Below are 22,612 nucleotides of genomic sequence, written 5' to 3' on the forward strand. Positions count from 1 at the left end.
GCACTTCATACAGTGTAGCTTCATGCCCCTGCTTTGAGAAAATAATCAAATGCTGCTTTAATTAATTCCATAATTGTTGAAAGATCTAGCTCACATTAACTCTTAGAGATGCTTTTAAAAATCTGAATGTATTAATCCTATGTGCAGGATTACTTTTACACAGTCCTGAGGTGAGTTGTGCAGGAACAAGCAAAATTCCTTGTTCTAGTAGGCATTGCAAAAGGCAAAGATTCATAGTTAGATCTACAGTATTTTTCATGTAAATAAGTAACTGCATTATTATTTCTCTTTGTTTTTGACAGGACCTGAAAAAACCCTTTGATAAAGCTTGGAAGGACTATGAAACAAAAGTGTATGTATGTTTTAAACTTCATATAAAACGGAAGTATATGAAATGAAATTGCTATGAAATCTAGGAAGGTCATTATTTAGTATTAAGGTCCCAGAAAGAAGTCCTAGCTGGGAAGATTTTTTATTTTTTTTTTAAAAAAAGGATCTGTAGTGCATAAGCACAACCATTTCAAATTCTGTAATACACAACTTACCTCAAAGTTATGTATATATAGATAGATAGATAGATCGATTTAATGCCATGACAGTTAATGACAGTTAACATCTCTGGTTAAACCTGTTTGCTTAATGAATTTCCAAGTAATCAGCATAATCTCCCACTACATATTATTCCACTTCAGTTGGGGAAGTTTTATTTTGATTGGGAAAGATTTTTTTTTTTAATAGCGTCCTTATTAGTACCCTGAATCTGCTACATGTGAAAGTCCACTTCCTTTTCTGTCGTCCTCTACTTTTGGAGAACACTAAAAAGGAGAAGTTATCCACCCTGTGTTTTCATCTTCTAAGTACCAAAAGTATAGCAATGTAATTGCACTTCTTGATGTCATTTTAAGGATTTGTTGTTGTTATTTTTCTCCTCCTCTTTGCGAACTAATTCACTGTAGTTAGCAAGTTGCTTTAGTCAGAAGACCACGGAAGAAATATCCTTGTGTTTTCAGAAGTCTTTAAAAAAATAAAAACTCAAGAATATGTAAACCATACATAATGTCTCTGGCTTTAGCAGCTCTTAAGGGACTTGTGTCCAATGCTGAGGTCTATAGGAAGGCCTTAGTGGCTGCTGAGCCTTTGGCACTTCCAACAAAGTGGTGAGGATGGTGTGGGAGTAAGTTTGTTTACTGGTATGGCTCTAAAACAGTATGCAATTCCAGATCAGTCCAGTACCAGGAACATTACTGTACCACATGTATTTAGTGACGTTTATTTAAAGATATGAATGTTTTCTGCGTTTCCTGACAAGGTTGGATGCTCTCAGCAGGTGTACTGCACACTAGAAGTGGATGAATGCCTATACAACTCTCATCAACTGTGTCTCATGCTGTGTGTCTAGCCTAATTTACTCTAAGCCACTTGTTGAAGGTGCAGTATGCACAGTTTAAACAGCCATAGCATCAGGTTTAAGACAATTTTATATCCAGAATTTTATATCCAACTAAATGAATCAAATAATTCAACAAAGCTTGATACCGAAGACCAAACAAAATTAATTTGATACCTCATAAATCTTTGAATGGCTTAGTGTCCTTTCTCAGGAGTAGTTACAGTTGCTGGGTTGGCCAAGTAAATTGTGTCAGCACAGCTGGTAGGCTCTGAAGTAGAATTTCACAGTGGGTTTTATTCCGTACTCCAATATTACCTGGGCTGTGACTATCCATTGAGCATTGTCAGTTCTCCAGCCAGCATCTTTGATCTTCTGAGGTCATCAGCTCCACACATATCAGACCATTTCTGATGATGCAGGTCCAGAAGATTCCCACAGATCCCTGGCTGCCTAGGTTGGCTGAGAATCTAGCACCATTTTTTTTTTCTTTTTGCATTCACCCAAAAAGTAATGATTCTCTGGTGCCTATGGAGCTGGCCCCTCTGAAGTCATGTGCAGACATCCTTCAGAAGTGGTTCCTGGAGGGTGTTTATTCACGAAAGCAACAAGTTGAGCAAGTTAGATAAATTTCATTATTCCTTTTGTGAATAACAATTTAAAAAGCTATAATTACTGCTTTCCAGGCTTGATTTTTGAGTAACACCTTAGTGGTGTTACGTTTTTGAAACTGCCTAGCTATAGCTAGGTTTCTATAACAAGATATTCTGAAACGTTAATGTAAACCTCCAGCCTGAATCCCTGGAAGACTGTAACTGTGTCAAGATTGCGATGGTTCCAGTGCTTTGCATCCTTAATTCCAGTGAATGATCCTGTTTGGTTCCCTGCCAATTTTCAGCTTTTGAAGTAATTAAGATTTCTAACCGTTGCCCATGTCAGTAGTTTATCTCTGAGGATGGGCTGTAAAGAACACCCATGTAATTTAGCCCGATATTGTCTACCTGTGCTTGATTACTGGATCTGAAAGCTTCTTTAATGATGTATAACTCATTCATAGTGATGTCCCACAAAGCTTATGTGCAGAATTGAAAATAAATACATGTGCAGGCTGCTGGGACACACACCAAGAACACTCTGTTCCTAGTGGACCAAGACCTCAGATGTTTTTAGCATTTCTCATAGAATATTCACAAGGGTGAGCATGTTCCAGTGATGCAAGGATTTGTACTTTGGTCCTCAGTTTACTTATGGTAGCAGGTGATATGGTTCAGAGCTGCATACTTTAAAAAAACAAAAAAAACAAAACAAAACAAACAAAACAAAAAAAAAAAAAACAAAACAAAAAACAAAAACAACAAAAAAAAACCCACTAATTAGTACTTGAGGAATCAAAATGTCCATAGGAAACGTACTTGAATCTGTGAATTTGGGAACTCTCATTTGAGTTTAAGAACAGTAGATACCTGGAAAAAATGTTTTGCATACACTGTTACATTCAGCACCTGAAAATGCAATGCTGGCATTGTATTTATTTTTGCTGTGGGATTGAATCCAATGCTGCTGGTATGAGATCTTGAGATTATTTTTTTTTTTCCTTTTATGCAACTGTCTTGTAAAAACTCGGCGTTCTGACTTTGCTTTGAAACAAGACACTTCATTTTTGATCCTAGACTGGTTCTTTTCTCTCCTGTAAGGTGATGCTGCTTTCCAAGTTGCCTCTCTAGGTTTTGCAAGATTCTTTAACAAGTGAAACACATTTCCTTGACAGTACTTATTTCTAATCTACTTATGTCACAGCATCCAAAACCTGGAAGTAGCACACGTTCATCAGGAAATTCTTTCAGATCCACTTTCTCTGATACCTCTGGGTGGTGGCTTGGTGCAGCTGCTGTGTTTTTAACTGCTAGCTTTTTAAGCAGTTAGATGAAAGCTCCACATCAGTATTCTGGAGCTGAAAGCTGTTTGTCTAGCCTGTTGGACTCCTTCACTTTGATCAAGACCAAAGGATCATCTGCTTGAGGCTTGGGATAGGGAGCCTGGGAATGCCATTTACAGGCAAATTCTTCAAAGGTTTTTTGTGACTTTTTTTGTTGTTGGTTGTTGCTTTGCAAGAGCTTTCTGGGGCTTAAGTTTGGCAGTCAAGAACTATTACTTTTCAGTGCAATCTGCCTCACTTCTACCAAGGAGAGGACCAATTTTCCCTAGTTTTGTTTAACTAAATTCAGAACGGATCTTCACTGACGTGACACCTGTGCTCCTGCAGGACGACTGTGGGATTTGTCAAACTATCTCGTGTGGAAGATCAATTTCCAGACAAGCTGAGATGTTACTAGCTATCGGTATTGAGCCTTGGCCTTTACCAAACTCATGCTGCAAATTTAATGATGGGATTTTGAAGTTCGGGTGAGAATGTTAATTTGAGCCTGAACTTGTTGAGGTCAGCTTTATCATCTACTAAGTTTTGGACATAGGAAAACCATGAAGTTTTTCTGGTTTGCTGGAGTTGCTATTATGTATGCCACTGAGGTTTCTAGAGATAATGACTGTTTTGATTCTGTGGCTGTTCCTAATGGATCTGAACTTCCTTCTATCTGTGCGTTTCGGTCATCCGCAGCAGTGAGGGAATGCGGAGTTGTTTCAAGAATTCTTAATCATGTGTTGAATTTCTTTTTAGTAGCATCTGCGTAGCCTCTGCATCAAAAAAGAAAATGGGGGAAAAAGAAAGGAAAAAAAAAAAGACTAAGGACTAACCTCAGTCTGACCTACAGCTTGTGCTGCCGGAGTGGTGTGGTGGATGTCAGTGGTGATAGCTGCAGGTTTGCTCACTCTTCTTCAGTCTGTTGGATAAATCCTGGTTTGGCTGCGCCTACAGCCAGTACTGGGATTATGCTTAGTTAGCTAGATTTTCCAGTGATACTTCTCCTGAATCTCTACCTTTTTTTTCCTCCTTTTCTTTCCCCTTTCTTTTCCCTTTGGGTTAACAAACCATTCAAGGCTTCTAGGCAGCTTTTTTAGTTTTGTCTGCCTGACTGTCTTACACCATATGCTTAAAATCATACCATTGGTCTTCATTTCCAAGTCACAAGTTCAGACCTGTGAAGCTAAACACCAAATAAATAGCAGTGGTATTTTCATAGTCTGTGGAGAAGTGACAAAGCCTTCGCCCTGATTTCTGCCATGATAAGGAGATTCTCATCCAATTCGTCAGCTTGATAAGCAGAATACTTCAGATTCTTCCTTGTAAAGACAGCGTATTTGCCTCAGTACTTCACCTTATTTGCATGTTTTTGAAGACATAGCAGGTGTTAACATAAATAATAAAAATTTGGCTTATTTGAAAAGAAATTGAGTTAATTCAAAATTGCTTTTTTTCCTTCTTTCCCATACTTTCATTTCCCAGACTTTAATTTCCCAATGAAATTGTGTGTTTAAAAATATTTATATATCTAGTCTTGTTTGGGAGAGTAATGTTAGGATCCACTCTTAAACTCTTGGATGACCATCCATCAATGTTGATTATTATGCAGTGTTGATTATTATTATTATTATTATTATTATCTCCCTGTAGATACCTAAATCTGTGTAATATTTTCCTCAAGATCACCTTAGCTGATGTAACTGAGGAAGGCTTTACACTTCGGAACTGTTCTTGAGTAAGGGAGTAAGAGGAGCAAGTCACTCGAAGCTTTATGCCAACCTGCCTTAATCAAAAATTGGGAATATCCTGGGGTGACATTCGTGAATAATTCATCTTCCCTCACCATCTGTCATTAGCATGCTCCCGTTGTAGCCCTGAAGATTTTTAACTGGTTTTAAAGCTAGTTCAAAGCAGTGCTTTTCTCTTCGACCTCAGTTAGACTTCGCTTTGCTCGTGTGAGCAGGACAACTCTGTCTGCCCCTGTGGGACAGCAGTGGGATTATTCTGCCTGTGTCTTTGCCTGGAACTGGTGCAGAGGGGGCTCTTTTTGTGATGAGGCAGTCGCTTTCCCCCGTGTACTTAAACACTAATGGCAGGCACGCCGGGGGAGCATATGGGGAAGGAGCGGACGTCGGAACAACTGCTCGTGCTTCCAGCAGGCAGACCGTACCCAGCAAGGCAGGGAGCCAGATTTCACCCACATTCTTCAGTCTGATCAGTCCTGCTGTGGTGGAGTTTGAGGTGGGTATTGTATTGCTTCTGTACAGGAGATAGAGCCAGAAACTTACTGAGGCACATCATTTACACCTTTTTTAGCTGTATGGCAATGTCTGTGTTCCAGACACAAACCTGTCTTTCCTGAAAAGAAGAAATGTTAATTTTTTTATAAAGACGACTTTATTTTTAGGCCTGGGAATATATATTATCCTCAGAAGTTTAATAAGTGCTCTGCTAATGCTATGAAAAATTAAAGCTTAATGAAAACTAACAAGCTTTTCTTGGGAAGTCTGGCTGGCTCCCTTTCCTCCTTTGCCATTCCCCTTTTAGAAGCTAGGCATGGAGTCTGTTATGCACACTTGAGTGAATAAAACAAGTTGTTTGAATGTGCTTATGGGATTATGAGATCAAGGCAGTAGTCTGAAGTGCATTACATCACTGTGCAGGAATGCAAGCACGCGTTTCTAGATATAGCCATCATCAACGATTTGCTTCTGAACCATCTGAAGTCAACAGGAGAATGAACAAGTTCTTATTACAGTCCTCAGTAAAGGTGTCTGCATAGCTCTGTGTTAGTAAGTGATGATGCTTCTAGTTTGTGCAACTCATTTTTTGAGCAATATTTAAGAACAATATCCAAAAATTCCACCAACTGTTCTCAAATTACTTCTTCGGGTCCGTACCTTGGTTCAGCAGATCATTGCTATGCATAGATCATGGATACTTCTGCCACCTTTTCTTTTGAAGTACGTACATCAGGCAAATTGGAGGACAAATAATCTTTAAAAGAGTGGCATAGAAAGTAAATGCTAAATGAAGTAGCTTTTATAGACTGCTTTGAGCCTGGGATTTCATATTAAGTATTTTTATTTAGAAAGAGAATACTTTTGAATTAAATGGCAAAAGCTTTGAATGAATCTGCATATATAATGGATGAAATACTGGAACGATTTGGACATGTTTTTCTCATTCTGCCCTCTTCTCCCCACCTCCCAGAGCAGGATGAGTGAAAGGGAAAAGCTGGAGATGCCTTACTTCTCTTTTTGGGTGATAGGAGAGATGGTAGGTGGTGCTTTGCTGTCAGCCTTGCCAGGCAGTAGGATAAAATCAGTTGGAGGCTCTCCCACTGCAAGACCAGAACGCCAGGGCTGAAGCTGCAGAGTCAGGCTGAAAAAGCAGACTAGGTGAAGAAAGGATACTTGGAGGGAAAATGTGTAACGCTGTTCTGTGAAACAAAATAGCCCTTGGAAGCACTCTGTTTGCCAAAGTGCACCCCCTGAGCTTTCCAAGTGCTGTTGCTGTTGTTCTGCACCTTCTCACCTGCATACCCAGACTGAAGTGCCTGGCTTACTGCTGCTGCATGGGGGGGGAGAGGAAGAAAGACAGCTCCTGCCCAGCCAGCTTGCTGCTGCTGTGTCTACACAGGGCGTGTTCCAGGTGTTTACCCACGTTCACTGATGGAAAATAAATGCCAGCCTTAGGCGTGTTAAACAGTAACAGGTCACGTCCTTCTGAAAGGTTTATTTTTTTATTTATTAAAAAGGAAAAGCAAAGAAAGAAGCCTACTTTGATGTTTGTTTATATCATGGTATGTAGGGCACAAGTTTCTTATTTGAAATTAAAATTTATACAGAAAAACAGTTGCTCCTCACGTTGGAGCTTTACAGATTGTCATATAGGGAAATTTGAATGGGCAAGGCCACTTATTTCTCTCTTCTACTTTTTTTTTGTTAGAATTCTTCATCCTGTGTTTCAGCTGTACTTGTCTGTTACCCCCATCAGAGCTCGTTGTTTCTTAGTCATGTGCAGCTGTGTTGTAAATGGGCTGAAGGATGCTCAGATTTTAATGGTAGTCAGCAAAGTCCATCTATATCTGCAATATGTGCAGCCTGAGCTTCAAGAACAGCAATTTTACAAAACGCTTCTTTCTCGTTGATCCTAGAAGATTTTCTTACAGTTTTCCCTATTTTCTTCTTTACTTTGCTTAATTGATCTGCCTGAAAAAACTGAATATGCTGTAATGTTTGGAAATCCCACTGCAGTACATCATAGAAATGTATTTGCCAGAAGGATTTGGTGAATGTCACAGTACAGTGCCACCTGATGCTGCCAGACCTGGACTTGCCCCTTGAAATTTGATAGGAAACACAACTAAACCTTAACACCCAGAAGATTTGCATGCGGCACGGCCTTACGTGGTTCCTTTGGTTCCCTAGAAACAGGATCAGAAAGGAAATGGCATGGTACTGTAAAACAGCAGAACAGGTTAAATTCAGGACTACAGAGCTGCAAAGGTAGTTGGAGACCAAAAGCATAAGCAAAAAGGAAATGCAAACATGAAATGTACCATTGTGTACCTCTGGTGCTTGTTGCCAAGAGTGTAGTTTGCTGTTTTTTGTTGTCGCTTTAAAGCATCACTGAAGTTGTTGAAGCCACGGAACCAATTCCAAAGACCTCATCCTCCAAAGCACTGCCTGCTAGCCTCACCTCTGAGTTTGTTTCCTACACCATTTACGATGTGGAAACTTGCAGTTGCTACAAAAATACAAGTGAAGCTCCTGCAAATGGCTTCAAGGATGCCTTGTTTCCCTGAATTATTTGCTGGATGTTGGTATGCTTTATTCTTGGTTTTACTACCTTACACCTCAGAGAGTATGCTTATCCTTTAAAGAGTAGTCTAGCCTATTCTTGAAGAGGAATTCAGTTTCTGAAAAAAATTCATGCTGTAGTATTGTGCTTATTGTTTGACTCTTTGGGAGTTAGTGGTGCTCTGGTTGAACTAGCATTTATAAATGCCTTATGACATGTAAATAAGCTCTTAATTTTAGGCATGGTTATGTCTATTGTTCTACACAAACAATAAAAACACTACCAGTTGACAGTTACTAAACTTGAATCACATCTCATTGAATTCTTTGGCCTTATGAACTGCTAGATGAATGTGGAAATTGAGATCACTGAAACCATCCTGGATCTTTGTTCGGAGGTTTGGCTTTTTTAGAACTGTCAAGGATCGCAGAACGCAAACTTTCACCTGGTATGCTGGAAAGGAGCTGCATATTTGCCATTCTTGGCAACTCTTTTATGTGGCAGCATGTTTATTGTCCTTGTTCACACTTGGTTCTGCTTCATTCTTTTGTTCGGATTTGGTTTTCTATGGCTACAAAATGGCACGTTGACAGTAAGTCAGAAAGAATATAGACTTTTTTTTGGATGAAAATTCTGGACTTGAGCTTTTCTTCAGGCAAATGAAGATTTTCAGACTATTTATTTCAAAGGAGAGGATTTCTCCTCAGAAGGTCCCTTTCCTGGAGAAGTTGCTGTGCCAAGAAGGAGCGTAACGTTGGCTGGATGTGCTGGCTGCTGCAATGCTGCAAGGGGCTGGCTCTGCCACAGCATCCCTGTGGGAATGCTGTGGGATTAATGGGATTCATTCTAGTTTTCCCTTGCTGCTCCAGGTGTAAGAGGAGATGGTTTCACATTCTTGAGAAGTGCAGAACACGCTGCTGCCTGGACGTCCTCAGCCCAGCTAGGATGTAAACTATCAGGGCAATGTTAACAGCAGGTTAAGAGAGCACTTGAGACACGTCATCTCTTCAGAGAGAGAAGCGAGAGACTCTTGACTGCCCCAGAGGAGGTGTGACAGTGCGTGTGTTATTTGGGCCTCTCGCCTGTTTCCTCTATTCCTGTGCAGTGCTTCCTCCTGTCCCAAAGCAGGGCAGCATTTCCTCAGGAAGCCCCCTTCAGATTTTTCTGCTTCTAAGCTGTATGAGTGACAAAAGAAAAGCCTTTCTCTGTAAATACCCTCACGTATTTTGTTCTATTAGCATCTTTTTCATAGCAGGCTGGGCTAACTGGGGAATATAATTACGCTACTATTCAGTAATAACGTGAAGAATAACTGTAGAGGGGAGTTCTGCTTTGTCGTGGGCACTGGCTATTCATTTATATTCTCCAGGAGAACCTTCTTCATTCAGAGCTCTTGGAAAATGTTCGTGGAAACTTTGAGGGAATCAGGACAGCTGGTCTAGCAGACTTCTGGAGTCTGCAACGCAGCCGGCTGGCCGGCATTCCCGGTGCCAACTGGCTCAGTAGCAAGTAGAGATGGCAACTGTGATTTTGGCTTAAGAAACCCTGTATATATAGAAGATGACTTGATGACAGGCAAGACTCAATAAATCTGGTGACATAATTGAACTCTGTTAAGCAGTGTTTGGTCAGCTGGGATTAAGCATGAATTTTAATTGAAAATGTAGGAGGATTATTTTGTAGATGGATTTTTTTTTTCTTCAACACAAGAACTTAGTATCTTCCTCTCATTTAGGATGTTTCAGATTATGTCAGGAAATTATTTTTTAACAGATGATTGAATTAGATTTCAGCTACTGCATGTCACTGCTGATCTTTAGTCATTGTCAAATTTCAAATGAAATGGCATCTGGAAGTAAGTCACACGCAAAGCTGCAAGAGTTTGGCTCTGCATCTGTCAGTAGACTTTGCAAATAATCAGATTTCCTGATAGGCTTTGAATTTCGCACTTCACTGACTTGATTCTTTGCCTTGTAGTACAAAAATAGAGAAGGAGAAAAAAGAGCATGCTAAGCTGCACGGGATGATCCGTACAGAAATAAGTGGAGCTGAAATTGCGGAAGAGATGGAGAAAGAGAGAAGGTTCTTCCAGTTACAGATGTGTGAGGTAAGATGCAACATGAAATCTCTATTGCTCTGCTAATCTCTTTTAGGAACATTTAGAAAAACATCATTTTTTATGGCAAATGTGATGTTAAAGGGGAGTAGCAAGATATTAGTGGAGTCACATTGCTAAATCACTTTTTTTTTTGTCCTGATGTGCTAACTTTGGAGGGAATTTTCTAATTTCGCTTGAAAGTAAATTGCAGAATAAACAATGCAAAGCTCAATTAAACGCTAAGAGATGATAATAAATAAGCCTTTATGCTCCTACTTCACTCTAAGTTATTTTAAGCCATAGATCATTCTCTACATTGTTCCCTGCACCGCCAGCTGTTGCAGCATTATGTGAGGAAAGACACCAGTTTAGTACACTATTGGCTGGTATTGAAAAAAAAGTGCTAAGGATGGAATCCAGTTGTCTTTCAAGATATTTTAGAGCTCTGCCACTTTGAAATCTTTGAAATCTGTGAAATTACCTTAAATCTGGAATAGCTGGGGCATATCCTGGGACATGTCACATTTTCTGATTTTCAGAAAAAAAGATTATACTTGGTTAACTCTAATAAAAAATGGGGACTTGGTTTTGTTTTAGTTAGTAAATCACAAGTGTTGGGAGTTGTATTATTAGTAAAAGCTAGTTCTCTGTAAATTGTGAAAGTGAACCTAATTCTAGATGCTTAGAGCTCCGCTTTGTACCAGCAGGAGTCAGAGAGGTGATTCTTCTGGGTACATGTTGTGTAGTGTGCATATATTTAGGGCAGTCGTCTGTTCATCAGAACCAGCTTGACAAGCCACATCATTGAAAGCTGGCACTTAAATACTGCTTTATTTTATTTGTTTTAAAATATCTGGGGTGAAATATTTATCCCACGTGGGTCAGCGAAAACCAGATGTGTTAGAGCATGTTCACCCCTTTGCCTGTAGGTCACTATCATTAAAATTTGCCCACATTTAATGGGCAGCTAAGCAAACCTGTAAATATCTGGCAATCTTACTTCTGCTTGCATGGCCATCATCTTTTGTGCTACGGCATTCAGGGGAGGAGCTGCCACTTAATATGAAATTTGTTCATGCGTAATGCAATCTAATTATACTTTTTTTGTTGCTCGGTGCTAAGATTTTTTTAAATATCGTGCTAAACTGTAATTTTCTGTTATTACCGTGTGTAAGGAACTGGTAGAGAAAATGTTCAAATCAAAAGGCAGATGTAAAAAGATGGTTAAAATAATCCCCCCCCCCCCTTTTTTTTTTTTGAATAAACTGCTTTCTTGCTTAATGACATCTGTTTGGCAATGGGTTTAACAACCAGTGAGATACACATCTTCATGGGCTGCTGGGTTTCAGAACAGGTTCCTAAATTCACGGCACAAACTTTTATGCTTCCTTTAGTAGAGGCTTCCACTAGGAGTCATGAGGGATGGGGTAACAATTTGAACTAACCATAGTGAGGTATCCCCACAAAGTTATCAGAAAGCAGCAGTGGCAACTCTTGCTTTTGTGTGATTAACCCATGAAGCCATAGTTTGAACTTCATAGTTCTAAATCCAGAACTGTTAAAGTTTGAAATATAACTGAAAATAAAATGTTAAATAATACTATGGTAGTAATCATTAATTTATTTCATCAATTACTGTTTCAACAGTACCTGCTGAAAGTCAATGAAATCAAGATTAAAAAAGGAGTGGACTTGCTTCAGAACTTGATCAAATATTTTCACGCTCAGTGCAAGTATGTTTTCGGTTTTTTATACCTACACAATAACTGGAACAATATTTTGCTTTAAACTTTTGACATAATTGCAGTATTTTACTGGATTTTAAAAAATAGGTTTATAGATTTATAAATAAGTAAAGATTCAATTGGTCTCATTAAATCTTTTGACAAATTGCTTTTGTCAAACAGATCTGTAATTGAGTTTCTTACAATATTCCCAAGTATATAATGTGTTTTATTAGTACAGTAGAATATAATTGCTTGTTCCAAAGAAGTGCCACACAATAATTTGGTATGTTTTGTAAACTACTGCTGAAACAAAGCTATTTGTTTGGTCAATATGTTAGTGGTCTATTAGTTTTGTCGTTGGTTGTTGGTTTTTCACCTGTGTAAATGGCAATGATCTAAATTAATTCTGTACTCAAAGAAAATAAACTGCAAAAGCAGTGGGATCAAACTGTATTTTAAAGTATCTCACTTTTTCTTTCAAATTAATTGGGGGACTCAGTATTAAAACACAGAGAATGATGTTCCTTTCTATGGTAATCTTACAGATCAATAACATAGCAATAAAGCCACAGCTATTAACTTGAAAGAGCTACTGTCAGCCTGTTAAAATCAGTGAATTCTTATCTTAAAGAAATTTAGGTTTTTTTTTTTTATATATATAACTATGTTGCTTTAAAATTGGTTTCTCTCGTACTTGGTCACTCATCTCCTGTCCATTTAATAAAATTTCCCCAACATAAATGCTGTGTTGTGTTGTCACTTTCATGTCTGCTTCCCAGAGTGAAAGTATTTCTTTCGCTAATGTGGCAGCAATTTTTTAATCATATGAGTATACCCATGGTTTCTTTGAATTTGTTTTGAAAATCTTACCTATTTTAGAGAGCTGCAATATTCTCTGTTGGAATAGAGAACATTATTGTGCCAATACACTAATACATATTATACAGTATGATTTAGCATATTCAGTTTGCATGTAGGCTGTAAATAATGCTTGGGAAACAAAGAGGCTTTCCTTTAGAGGGAAGATTGCATCAGGTGTGAAATGATTGGGCTCCAAGAAGTCACAATGATTTTATGTCTGCTAGAGCTTGTACTGTTCTGCAATGAATCTTGCTTGTTCTGGGCCTTCAAAAATTGCAATTAGAACCTGTGTTTGATGTGAGAGTGAAGAAAATTTATTTGGTTGTGGGTTGTGTCAGTTCTGGATCTGCTAAGGGATTTTGCATGTTAGAATAAGCTATAATGGTAATAAATATGTGAATCAGTCAAAGATGAATAAAAACTATTTTTTTAAGGTTTTGAAGCTTATGGCGTGGTGTAATATGTATGTCTTCTCTTGGCAACTTTTTAAATAGAAAATACAAAGTAAAGTTTAATGTCTGCTTTTTTTTTTTTTTAAGTTTCTTTCAGGATGGGTTAAAAGCAGTTGAAAGTCTTAAGCCTTCAATTGAGACACTGTCGACAGATCTTTATACAGTGAGTTAGCAACCTTTCACTTTCTTTGTGCTTAGTTTCTTACAGTAAAACTGTGAACTTTTTTGTTCAGGCTACTTGACCAGTTTAATATTATTTTAAGGTTTTGAGGAGATTTTTGAGTAAAATTTTGTTTTAATATCATGTCCAGGAGCTCTAGATCCAGTTCAGAACCCCCCTGTGTAAAATGTTAGGAAAAGAGCCTCTACCATAAAATGTTTGCAGACTAAGTGAAAAACAACATATGGTTTCAAATTGAACACAAGGAAGCAAGAGCAGTGTGAGGCAATATTGAATTCTTAACCCAGCAACATCCTAGCCGTTATCAAGTTTTCTGAAGATAAAAAGGAAAATAAATTTATCATGGTATCTTTTCTCTGTGTTTTCATTCTTGCTGAACATTTCTCAGAAAAATGAACCAATTAAGTAGCGAGTTTGGAAGAACTGTGTTGAAAAAGAAACAATAATTCTATTTTTAATTTGTTTTTCTTCATTCAAGATTAAACAAGCACAAGATGAGGAAAGAAGACAATTAACACAGCTTAGAGATATTTTAAAATCAGCACTCCAGGTTGATCAGAAAGAGGTGAGCATACAAGGTGATTTGATGTTGGAATGTCCATTATAACTTCTTCCAATCTAGTGTTAATTTTTGAAATGGAATTATTTTAACTTTCATCAGCCCCAAACCCTTTTTTTGTTTCTTCATCTTTGCTTTGATGCTGATGTTGAATGTTTCTGAAGGTGTTTTTTAAAGAGATTATCACTAAAAATGTATGAGACAAATTTATTTTTGCTACTGCTATTGCAAAACACTTAAGTGGATGCACTGTCTGTGAGCTGACTGCAAGCAGGAGTGTCTGTGTTGCTCAAATGGAGAATGGAAGAACTTTGGCAGTAACAAGGAGACCCAATTAATATAATCTTATCTCACAGAAATATTCTGTGCTGTGTAAAGATTATGTAAAACTGAACTCCAAATCCCAAAACACTTCTGTCACCATCTGCAAAAAGGACAATGAAGCTTGCTGTTCTGCTGCAAAGATGCCAGTTTTCGAAGGTGCAAAAGCTGGGTCAGTTCAGCAACCTAACAAGTTATTTTTTGAGCTTCAGTTGTTATTGCTGTTAGATTTAAAGCATTCAGGAGTAATTTTATTTGGCAAGCTCTGATCTGGAGCCAAGCATCTTTTGTATAATCTAATCCTAAACATTAGGTCGACTTTTGTTTCAGATTGCTAGAGCTTCCTCTTCATACAAATCAAATCCAGCCAGCTTCCTTTGTGTGGCTGCTGGGCCGTGAGTAAGTGATGAATGAACCCCTCCCTTTTCAGATTCTCATTCCGAGAGGCATTACAAAAAAATAGTTTAGTCTGTAGACCTCGGACTTCCTTGATCTTTCTCAGTCTTGCTTTCATCTTTGTGTGAAGTTTATGCTGGCTCATAGCTTTAATAGGTGGCAGGCTTGCTGATAGGCATTAAATGCTCTTCACATCAAGGTGCTGTTTGTAGCCACGTGAAGTTTGTGGTAATGATGATTGTGTACAAAGTCCTATTCAGTCTACGGACACTTTCTTAGGTTCTGCCTGGTGCTTAGGACTTACTGAGGTGTGTATTTGCTAAATAAAACTTTCAAAATTGAACTTTGTGGAGTGAAAGACTAGTGATTCTAACAGAAATGGTGAGTACTTGGGATTCACCATTGACTGCTTACTCTCATTAAGGAATCTTTGCTGTTAAGGGCATGTTAGCAGGCTATTCTGTTTAGCTCTTTGCTCAAGAGAGGTAGCAGAAGCAGTTGGGTTTCATGATGGCTGGGAATGTTGCTCCTCTGTGTTCACCTGTTTATCAGAGATACTGATATTAACGTATAAGGAAGGCATGGTGAGCACACATCTTTTCACAGACTGAAAAATGTAATGGTATACATGGATTTTTTTTTTTACTTACACTGGTTTTGTTGCATGTAAAAATAGAAGTATTGAAAATGCTTTATTCTATATTCATTATATATCATTCTGCAAATACAGCTATAGATACTACCTGCAGAGCATGAGAAGTAATACAATTATTAAAGTTGTTTGAAAACATCAATTAATCGGTGGGATGCCAAACAATCCTGTTATAACTTGCTGTACAATCCACCAGTATTATTCTTGTTGCACTGTAATTTCCTTTACTATAACTGTTTTCTTTTTTCTTCCTGAAATGCATTTACATTTTGTGACCGAAGTCTAGGAGAGTAAGTGTTGCTATGTTTTAATGAAAATAGTTGGCATGCTTTCTTTCCATTCAGATTTCAAGAAACTGGATTTGTCCTCTGAGCTTTTTTCAGCTGCTGTGAGAAGAGTGCTTCTTTTTTCCTCCTCTTGTGTTTGTTGTAATACCTCCCCCCCCCCAAAAAAAAAGGGGAGGGGGAGTCGAGGAAAGTTGTCAGATTGATCTTGAGAAAGGAAATTACAGTAGGTCAAATTAATAGTTTTCTATTTTCTGGGAATGAAATCCAGTTGCTTGATTTGATGTTCTTGTAAGATTTTAAAGATGTGTGTGTTTTTAATTATTTTATACACAAAGTCCATTTTAATAGAACATTGCTGAACGTTTCTGTTGTTAAAAAAAAAAAAAAAAAACGAATATTCACAGTCAACCTTTTTTTGTTGTGTCTGAATATATTGTTTCTTCCTGCAGTGAACTTTGTCAAACCTGATTTTTACTGGAACTTCTTTTTTAAAGGTCTTTGTGTGTCTATTTTGGTAAAAAGTTAGAATTGAAGGTAGCCTCAGAGTAGTATTTAGATCTCCTTCTGCTTCCTGTACCTCTTTGCTAGAACCTGCAATGTCTTTTGGCCACTGAAAAGTAGAATAAACTTTGTCTTAACAAAAATGTTGGTAGCTGTGCTGTAGGAGAGGCTGCCTGCAGGTGATCCTGGCAGATGCATCTGCTGGAAACTCTGTGGGACCGTGATAGATACGGGGTGGGTCTCTGAAAAATCCTGCTGGCGATGATACTGCAAATCCGAGAGAACCTCAGGCTCTTGGAAAGCTGTAAGGGCTTTTTGGCAGCTTTATGCACAGAAGGGATCCAGGCAGTCTGAGTGCCTGTTACATGGGAGCTGTGAAACAGCTAGCCAAAATTTTCAGTGCATAATAAGTTAAAGCACCTCGCATGGAAAGCTCTGTTGTGATCGAATAGTGAGGCTGATAGCCAGGTTTTTAGGCTCGCTCTTGCTGGTAGTCACAGACCATCCTTACAGGATACTGCTGTCACATTTCTTGAATTTTCAGTAGTGTTATTCAGCTTGATTCAGAAGTCTTTATGAGAATTTGAAAGAAATCATTTCCAACCTGGTTCTGGTCAGAGAAGTGATTCACTCTGAGCATGCTTCAATGAAATGACTCACCTTTTTCTGTACGCCTATCTGCATTTCCAAGCTGATAAAGCGGACAAAGTTCAGCTTCTTAGGCTTGTGTACTTCAGTCTGTCCTGCTCTTAGTGTGCTTGAGAGAGATTTAAAACGGCAATGCTCTGTGCTAGGTATATCCTGTGTCCTGCCGTGATCCATTTCCCTGTAGGTAATGTTCCTGTTCTGGATCTGCCCCTGGTATTTGGGATTTGGCCTCCTGTTAAGTGGAATATGCAAACCAGAAATAAGGGAGCCCACACGTGGAAAAGGCGTGCTGAAACTGCCCAGAAGGATGTGAATTGTTAGGGTGATCTGTCATACGGCATCGCATCTTTTAGGAGCTAGACCAAAACTCTGAACTTGCTGGACAAAAGGCTGTGGAAAAGCATCACCTGGGAATCACACAGGACACTAGAGATTTGGGCATGGCCCAAACCAGGGATTTGAAACTGGAAAATCTCCTGGTCTTGTCCTTAACTCCATGTCATGAAGTAATATGAATTTTTTTAAAGACACTGTCCATAGCAATGAATGTGTGGAAATGCACGTCATCTGCAGCGGCTTCCTCCCTAGCTGAAATGGGGCAGGAAGCTTGTTGTGCTGGCTCGCCACTTGGGCCAAACATAGCAACTGGGAGTAAACAGCAGCTGAGGGAAGGTAGCTGAAATGCAGCAGAAAACAGGCCACAAAATGTAAAACCAGCATCTTAGCTAATAGGAATTCTGCTCGGGGCAGGTGTTGGAGGTCATCTGAAAGCTCGGCGTAATTGAGGATGTGGAGGACGGAGATTAATTTCCTGTAAGGCCTCTGATCTTGGGAATGGAGTTCTGTCACTGAAGCAACACAGTAATGGGAGGCGGAGATTAAGGCAGTGGTAGGACATAACAGGCAGTGTCAGATCGGATTTTCTCCAGAAGTCACTAAAAATATGCCTGTGGGGATTGTTCTGTAGCCTGCCTTCAGCTTGCTCGCTGCTGAGGCTGAGCCTGATGTCCTGCAGCTGTGGAGCTGTAAGTGCACCGAGCAGGGCTCCTAGGTGGTGGCTCTGTCCCTACCACGTCTCTGACCTGTTGTGCCTTGCCATTACTGCTGGGGAGGATCCTGGGCAGCTGTGGCTGCAGCAGGAGCTGGGACAACAAGAATGTGCTGCTGGAGCTCATAAAGGTGCAGCACTTCATCTGTGCTGGCGCTCCTGGGGAAGGGCATGGCCCAAGCTTGTTCTTAGTTTTAGTTGTTTGCTTTTTTCCTCACTTAAATCCAGAGATAAGCCTTATATCCAGCCTAATGAAGTGTATGAATCAAATTGTAATTAGAGAGAAATCTTCTAAACTCGTACTTTTTATATTCCTATATATTTGACTTTATCATGTGTACACTCTGGATTTACAGACTGATGTATCGTGTGACCATACTCGTAGCATATCTGAGACATACTGACTCATCTTCTTACAAAGGAGCATTTTTATCAAATTACTATGTTTATTTCATAATAGTTCTTAAGTGTTTGTCTAGATTAGCTCAGTCATTTCAGTGAGCTGTTTTCTTTGAGGTATTTTTTCCACTATACCTGTGTTTTCTGCCACCTATAACTAAGGTGTATTACACCTGTATAGAAAAGAAAATAAATGTTATAAATATTAGTCATCATTAGTGTATGCATTGAAAAGTTCTCTCCATCATGCTGCTGCTGCTAAGACAGCATGACCCATCAGATCCCTTGCTGTGAGGCTGATATTTTTCAAGGAGTCGGACTCTCGCAGCAGTGAGTCCTGCATCTGGGTAGTTCTGAGAGCAGTGACAGCAGCTTAGTTTAATCCCTGTCATTTTCAGTCACATCATTCTATGTTGTTTGATATAATTCGGTTTGTTTTAAGTTACTATTAAGAAATAACTTCTAAAATTTTTTCTACTAATTCCTGAGTGCCTCCTGAACCATGTTTCTAGTGATTCTCCTGCTTTTCAAAACAAATAACACAGCTCAGTTTCTACCAGGAAAAGCAACTTTCAATTTATTTGTGTTTATTATTATTATTATTTAACAACAGAAGGATGCACTAGGAATTGCAGGTAATAATAATTTCTAGTGTTTATGTACAGCAGCATTCGCATGAGTTGGAAAGCCAGCTGCTCAGTTACTGTTCAGATTAAAAATAGATATAAAGGCAGCAGCAAAGCTAAATGAAAGCAAGGGGATTTTAGCAGGTGCTGATAATGCTTATTTCTTAAGGGTTTTGTGCCATCCAAAAAAGAGATGGATTTTGTTCTTCTCACTGAGGAGGAAAAATGTGCTTCGTGTGGTCTGTAGGATTAGAGCAGGAGGAAGGGCTCTGAAACTCATTAGTAAGAGAGATATTTTGGTTGAAAATGTGGAATGCATTACAAATTGCTGTTCTTTATGTTTCAGGATTCTCAGATTCGTCAGAGTACAGCTTACAGTTTACATCAGCCTCAGGGAAACAAAGAACATGGCACTGAACGAAATGGTAGCCTGTACAAGAAAAGTGATGGGTAAGTACTGCTGGACTCCACTGAGAGGGGAAAAAAAAAAAAAGGTCTTAAGAGCAAAATGATGTAATAATATTATAAAAACTGAGTCGTTCTTTTTTTTTTTTTCCCTTTAAACCAGAATCAGAAAAGTGTGGCAGAAAAGGAAGTGCTCAGTTAAAAATGGTTTTCTTACAATTTCCCATGGTACAGTAAGTATTTGTTTACAATATTTTATGTACATGGTTGCTAATACAAAAAAAAGACAAACTATGCTGGTCTATATTTGTAATTTGGAATTAGCTGCATTCCTGATGCGGTGCTTTCAATGTGATGGGTACATATTTTTAAGGCAATCTTTCAGAAATATATCAAGACATACACAGTATCTAAAAATACAACTGCTTTAATGCTAATGATGCTAATGGAAAAAAATCCCTTTTTTAAGGGCTCATTTTGTTCATATAAGCTGTTCATGTTTTACCAGACTATCTAAAAATACAAATTCGAACTCCAGCATGTGGAAAGATAGGGTTGGGCATTAAGCCATCTTTTACATACGGTTGAAACAACTTTATATTTAGAAGACAATCTGAAAGAATACTGAATCTTATTTCTCCCCCAGACTTGTTTCTCTATGGTAATGTGTAAGAAGGTAACTTTCCTGGAGAGCAGATGTTGGAGAAAATTATCTTTGAAGGCAAATTCTACCGGAAAGATGAGAGGGCATTAGAAGCCCCTCTTTCTTTCATACATTTGCAACATGTTAACAAACTTGTAATACTTTCTACTTTAATTTTTTAAGTTTCCTGCTTTCAGAATTTATACTTGCATAGTTTTTATTCTTGGCTTTGAACTCAGCTCTTTTCCCTTTCCATTAACCTTCCTCTTTTTATGTTGCGCTCTCAAAACTTTCTGAAGTTTCTTAAGGCAAAAATCAGCTCAGTGACAGTATTTCCCATTCTTTGTCCAATAAACAGTCCTGTTTCTTGCTCCTCTTATGAACCCTTCTGTTCTTCATCCTGTTATGCCTGTTGCTATAACTACAAGTTGACCCTGGCAGCAAAAATGAATCAATCTCTCATTTGTGCATCTAGCCACAAGCTCTTGCTTTCTGAATTGACAACCAGGAACTAAAGAGGAATGCGAAAACAGGCCTGCAAAGCAGAGTCATTATAATTTTGGGACTGTCCACCAGTTTATCCCTATTTGACTGTGTGTGAGTGTGTCTTTGTTAGAGAAGAATCTGTTGGTATTTCTGTACCAGAGTCTGCATGTGCTGCAAATGGACTTGGCACTGGACTTGCTTTAGTGGGACCAGGAGGAGTGGAACTAGGGCAGCTCAGAGCTGGCAGAGGTTACAACATCCACTTGTGGAGCAGATTTTTAATCCAAGTGCACTTACGGAGTTCTGTCAAGATACTCTTCTGTTCTTTTTATAAGTTGTCTACCAGATGGTCAGACACTTTTAGAAGCAGATCCGTGGAACTGTAGCTGGAAATCAGTTGCTTAAGGTAGATGCTTAAATGCAGGTTTAGCTGTGTAGGTTTCACAAGTTTGGTCTTGATCTTTTTATAATTAAAAAAAAAAAAATAAGGGAATGCCATCTCATTTTAAAATTTACTTCACTTTTTACTCATTTGCTTAATTTCTCCTTATGTATTGATGGCAGTTTTGTGCAAAAATCAATGCTCAACTCATAGGCATTGAAAAGGGTAGAGACAATTTCTATTTCTTAAGGATTTTTTGGGCTGCTCTGAGTACCCTCTGAGACTTTTGAAGCAATAACATTGATTTCCAAGCATTGTCAGGGCTGATATTTCCTGGTCTCTAAAATATGACATGTCATTATCTTTTCCCAGCTGTTCATCAAAATGAACTATCTCTCAAAAATTAAGTTGTCAGTTTTGTTTGCCTTATTAAATGCAAATTGTAAGTGCCTTTCCTTTAAAGGCTACCTTTTCTTCATGGACTTCTTTGGTCTTGTAGCCTCTCAGATTTGTATGAAGGACTGGGATTCTTTGGTTAGTTTCTAGAGCAGCCATCTTCAGGCAGTTCCAGGTGCTGTATTCTGACTTAAATTTCCCTGCCAAGTGCTCTCCTGATGCAGACGGGGAGAATATGATTTGTTCTCACCTAGCTGTAATGCTGAACATGTCTATATCAGCACCTGTGCAGAAAGTAGCTTTTCAGACATCTAAAAGCTTCAAAGCAATTAGCATTCATGGAGCAATGCAGGAGATAAAAATTGACTGAAAAATAGACACTGCTCCTTTGTGTAATTATTAGCAATTGGCAAATTTGTGACATCTACCTGACTGCAATTTAACATCAGTGGTTGAAAAAAAAAAACAAAATAGAAGCCAACTGAACAATGTAAATAGGAATTTGTAAGTGGTTTCTGGATCAAGGAAAAACTTACATTTGCAGAACCTCGGATTTCACAAAGTTGATTTGATTTTCAGGAGCTTAAATGATATTTGCTGGTTGTCTGCAAAGAAAAAGAAATATGAGAATGTTCTTATCAAGGAATCTTTTTGGTTGTTTTTTACTTCTGGAAACTTTAATCTACCATTATGATTCATGGGACAGTCTGAGCACAGAAGAGTCAGATTTAATCTATTGATTCTTAGTAAGTCACTGTGGTATCTGGAAAAAAAAATCAGCTCTGTATCACGGAACTGCTCAGGATGGTGTCAGAAGCCAAACTTTGTGATTCCTGCATGTGTTGCTTGTTGGATGTAACGCAGGATAAGTCCTTTTGGTGGATGGAGGGGGACAGTTTTTCCAGGAAGGAACAGGAGTTCATGCTGGGGTCTGCATGCATGAGGGCTGGCAGCACATCTTTTCCGGGCACTGGTGTGTTAATGTGGATGTCCAAAAATTTGGTAGCAGTCTGAAGTTTATTTCTCCGGTCAGAGACCAGAGAACAAAGCCCAGAGATTTCAAACAGAATTTCATAGCAGTTACACATTTGCTACCATTCCCTACTTCTAGTGTCTTGCCAAATTCTGGAACAACCTACAATGTCTAAGAGATTTATACAGCCTCGCCTCTCTTTATCCCGAGGCTCTGACTTGTCCCCTGAGGAACATCTGCCATGGGATGGAAACGTGTTGCTCACCGAGTAGTGGGCATGGGGAGGCTGTTATGTGGCTGCAGGATAGGAGGATGGATGTGGTGATAACAGCCAAATGTTAACATGACGGTTTTAATTTTGGTTTGTTTGTTTGTGGGTGTTTTTTTCTTTTTAATACTGTTGTTAATATTGACTCTCTTAGAGGGTTAAGGAGGTTCTCAGTTGACAGGCTTTGAAATA

At 38.7% G+C, this 22,612-nt stretch overlaps 1 protein-coding gene across 3 annotated transcripts in view; it reads left to right on the top strand.

Moving 5' to 3' along the window:
* The window catches only part of ASAP2 (ArfGAP with SH3 domain, ankyrin repeat and PH domain 2), an 84,186-nt gene that overhangs the window by 33,856 nt on the left and 27,718 nt on the right, over positions 1 to 22,612 (top strand). For all 3 annotated transcript variants that reach the window (XM_084513376.1, XM_084513377.1, XM_084513378.1), the window contains exons 5-11: positions 303 to 352; positions 10,089 to 10,218; positions 11,857 to 11,942; positions 13,337 to 13,412; positions 13,909 to 13,995; positions 19,214 to 19,317; positions 19,436 to 19,505. In XM_084513376.1, coding sequence (XP_084369502.1) covers positions 303 to 352; positions 10,089 to 10,218; positions 11,857 to 11,942; positions 13,337 to 13,412; positions 13,909 to 13,995; positions 19,214 to 19,317; positions 19,436 to 19,505 — 603 coding nt within the window. The remainder of the gene's footprint in view (positions 1 to 302; positions 353 to 10,088; positions 10,219 to 11,856; positions 11,943 to 13,336; positions 13,413 to 13,908; positions 13,996 to 19,213; positions 19,318 to 19,435; positions 19,506 to 22,612) is intronic.

The sequence above is a fragment of the Aythya ferina genome (assembly GCF_964211825.1).
Source record: "Aythya ferina genome assembly, chromosome: 3".
In the NCBI taxonomy this organism is placed as follows: domain Eukaryota; kingdom Metazoa; phylum Chordata; class Aves; order Anseriformes; family Anatidae; genus Aythya; species Aythya ferina.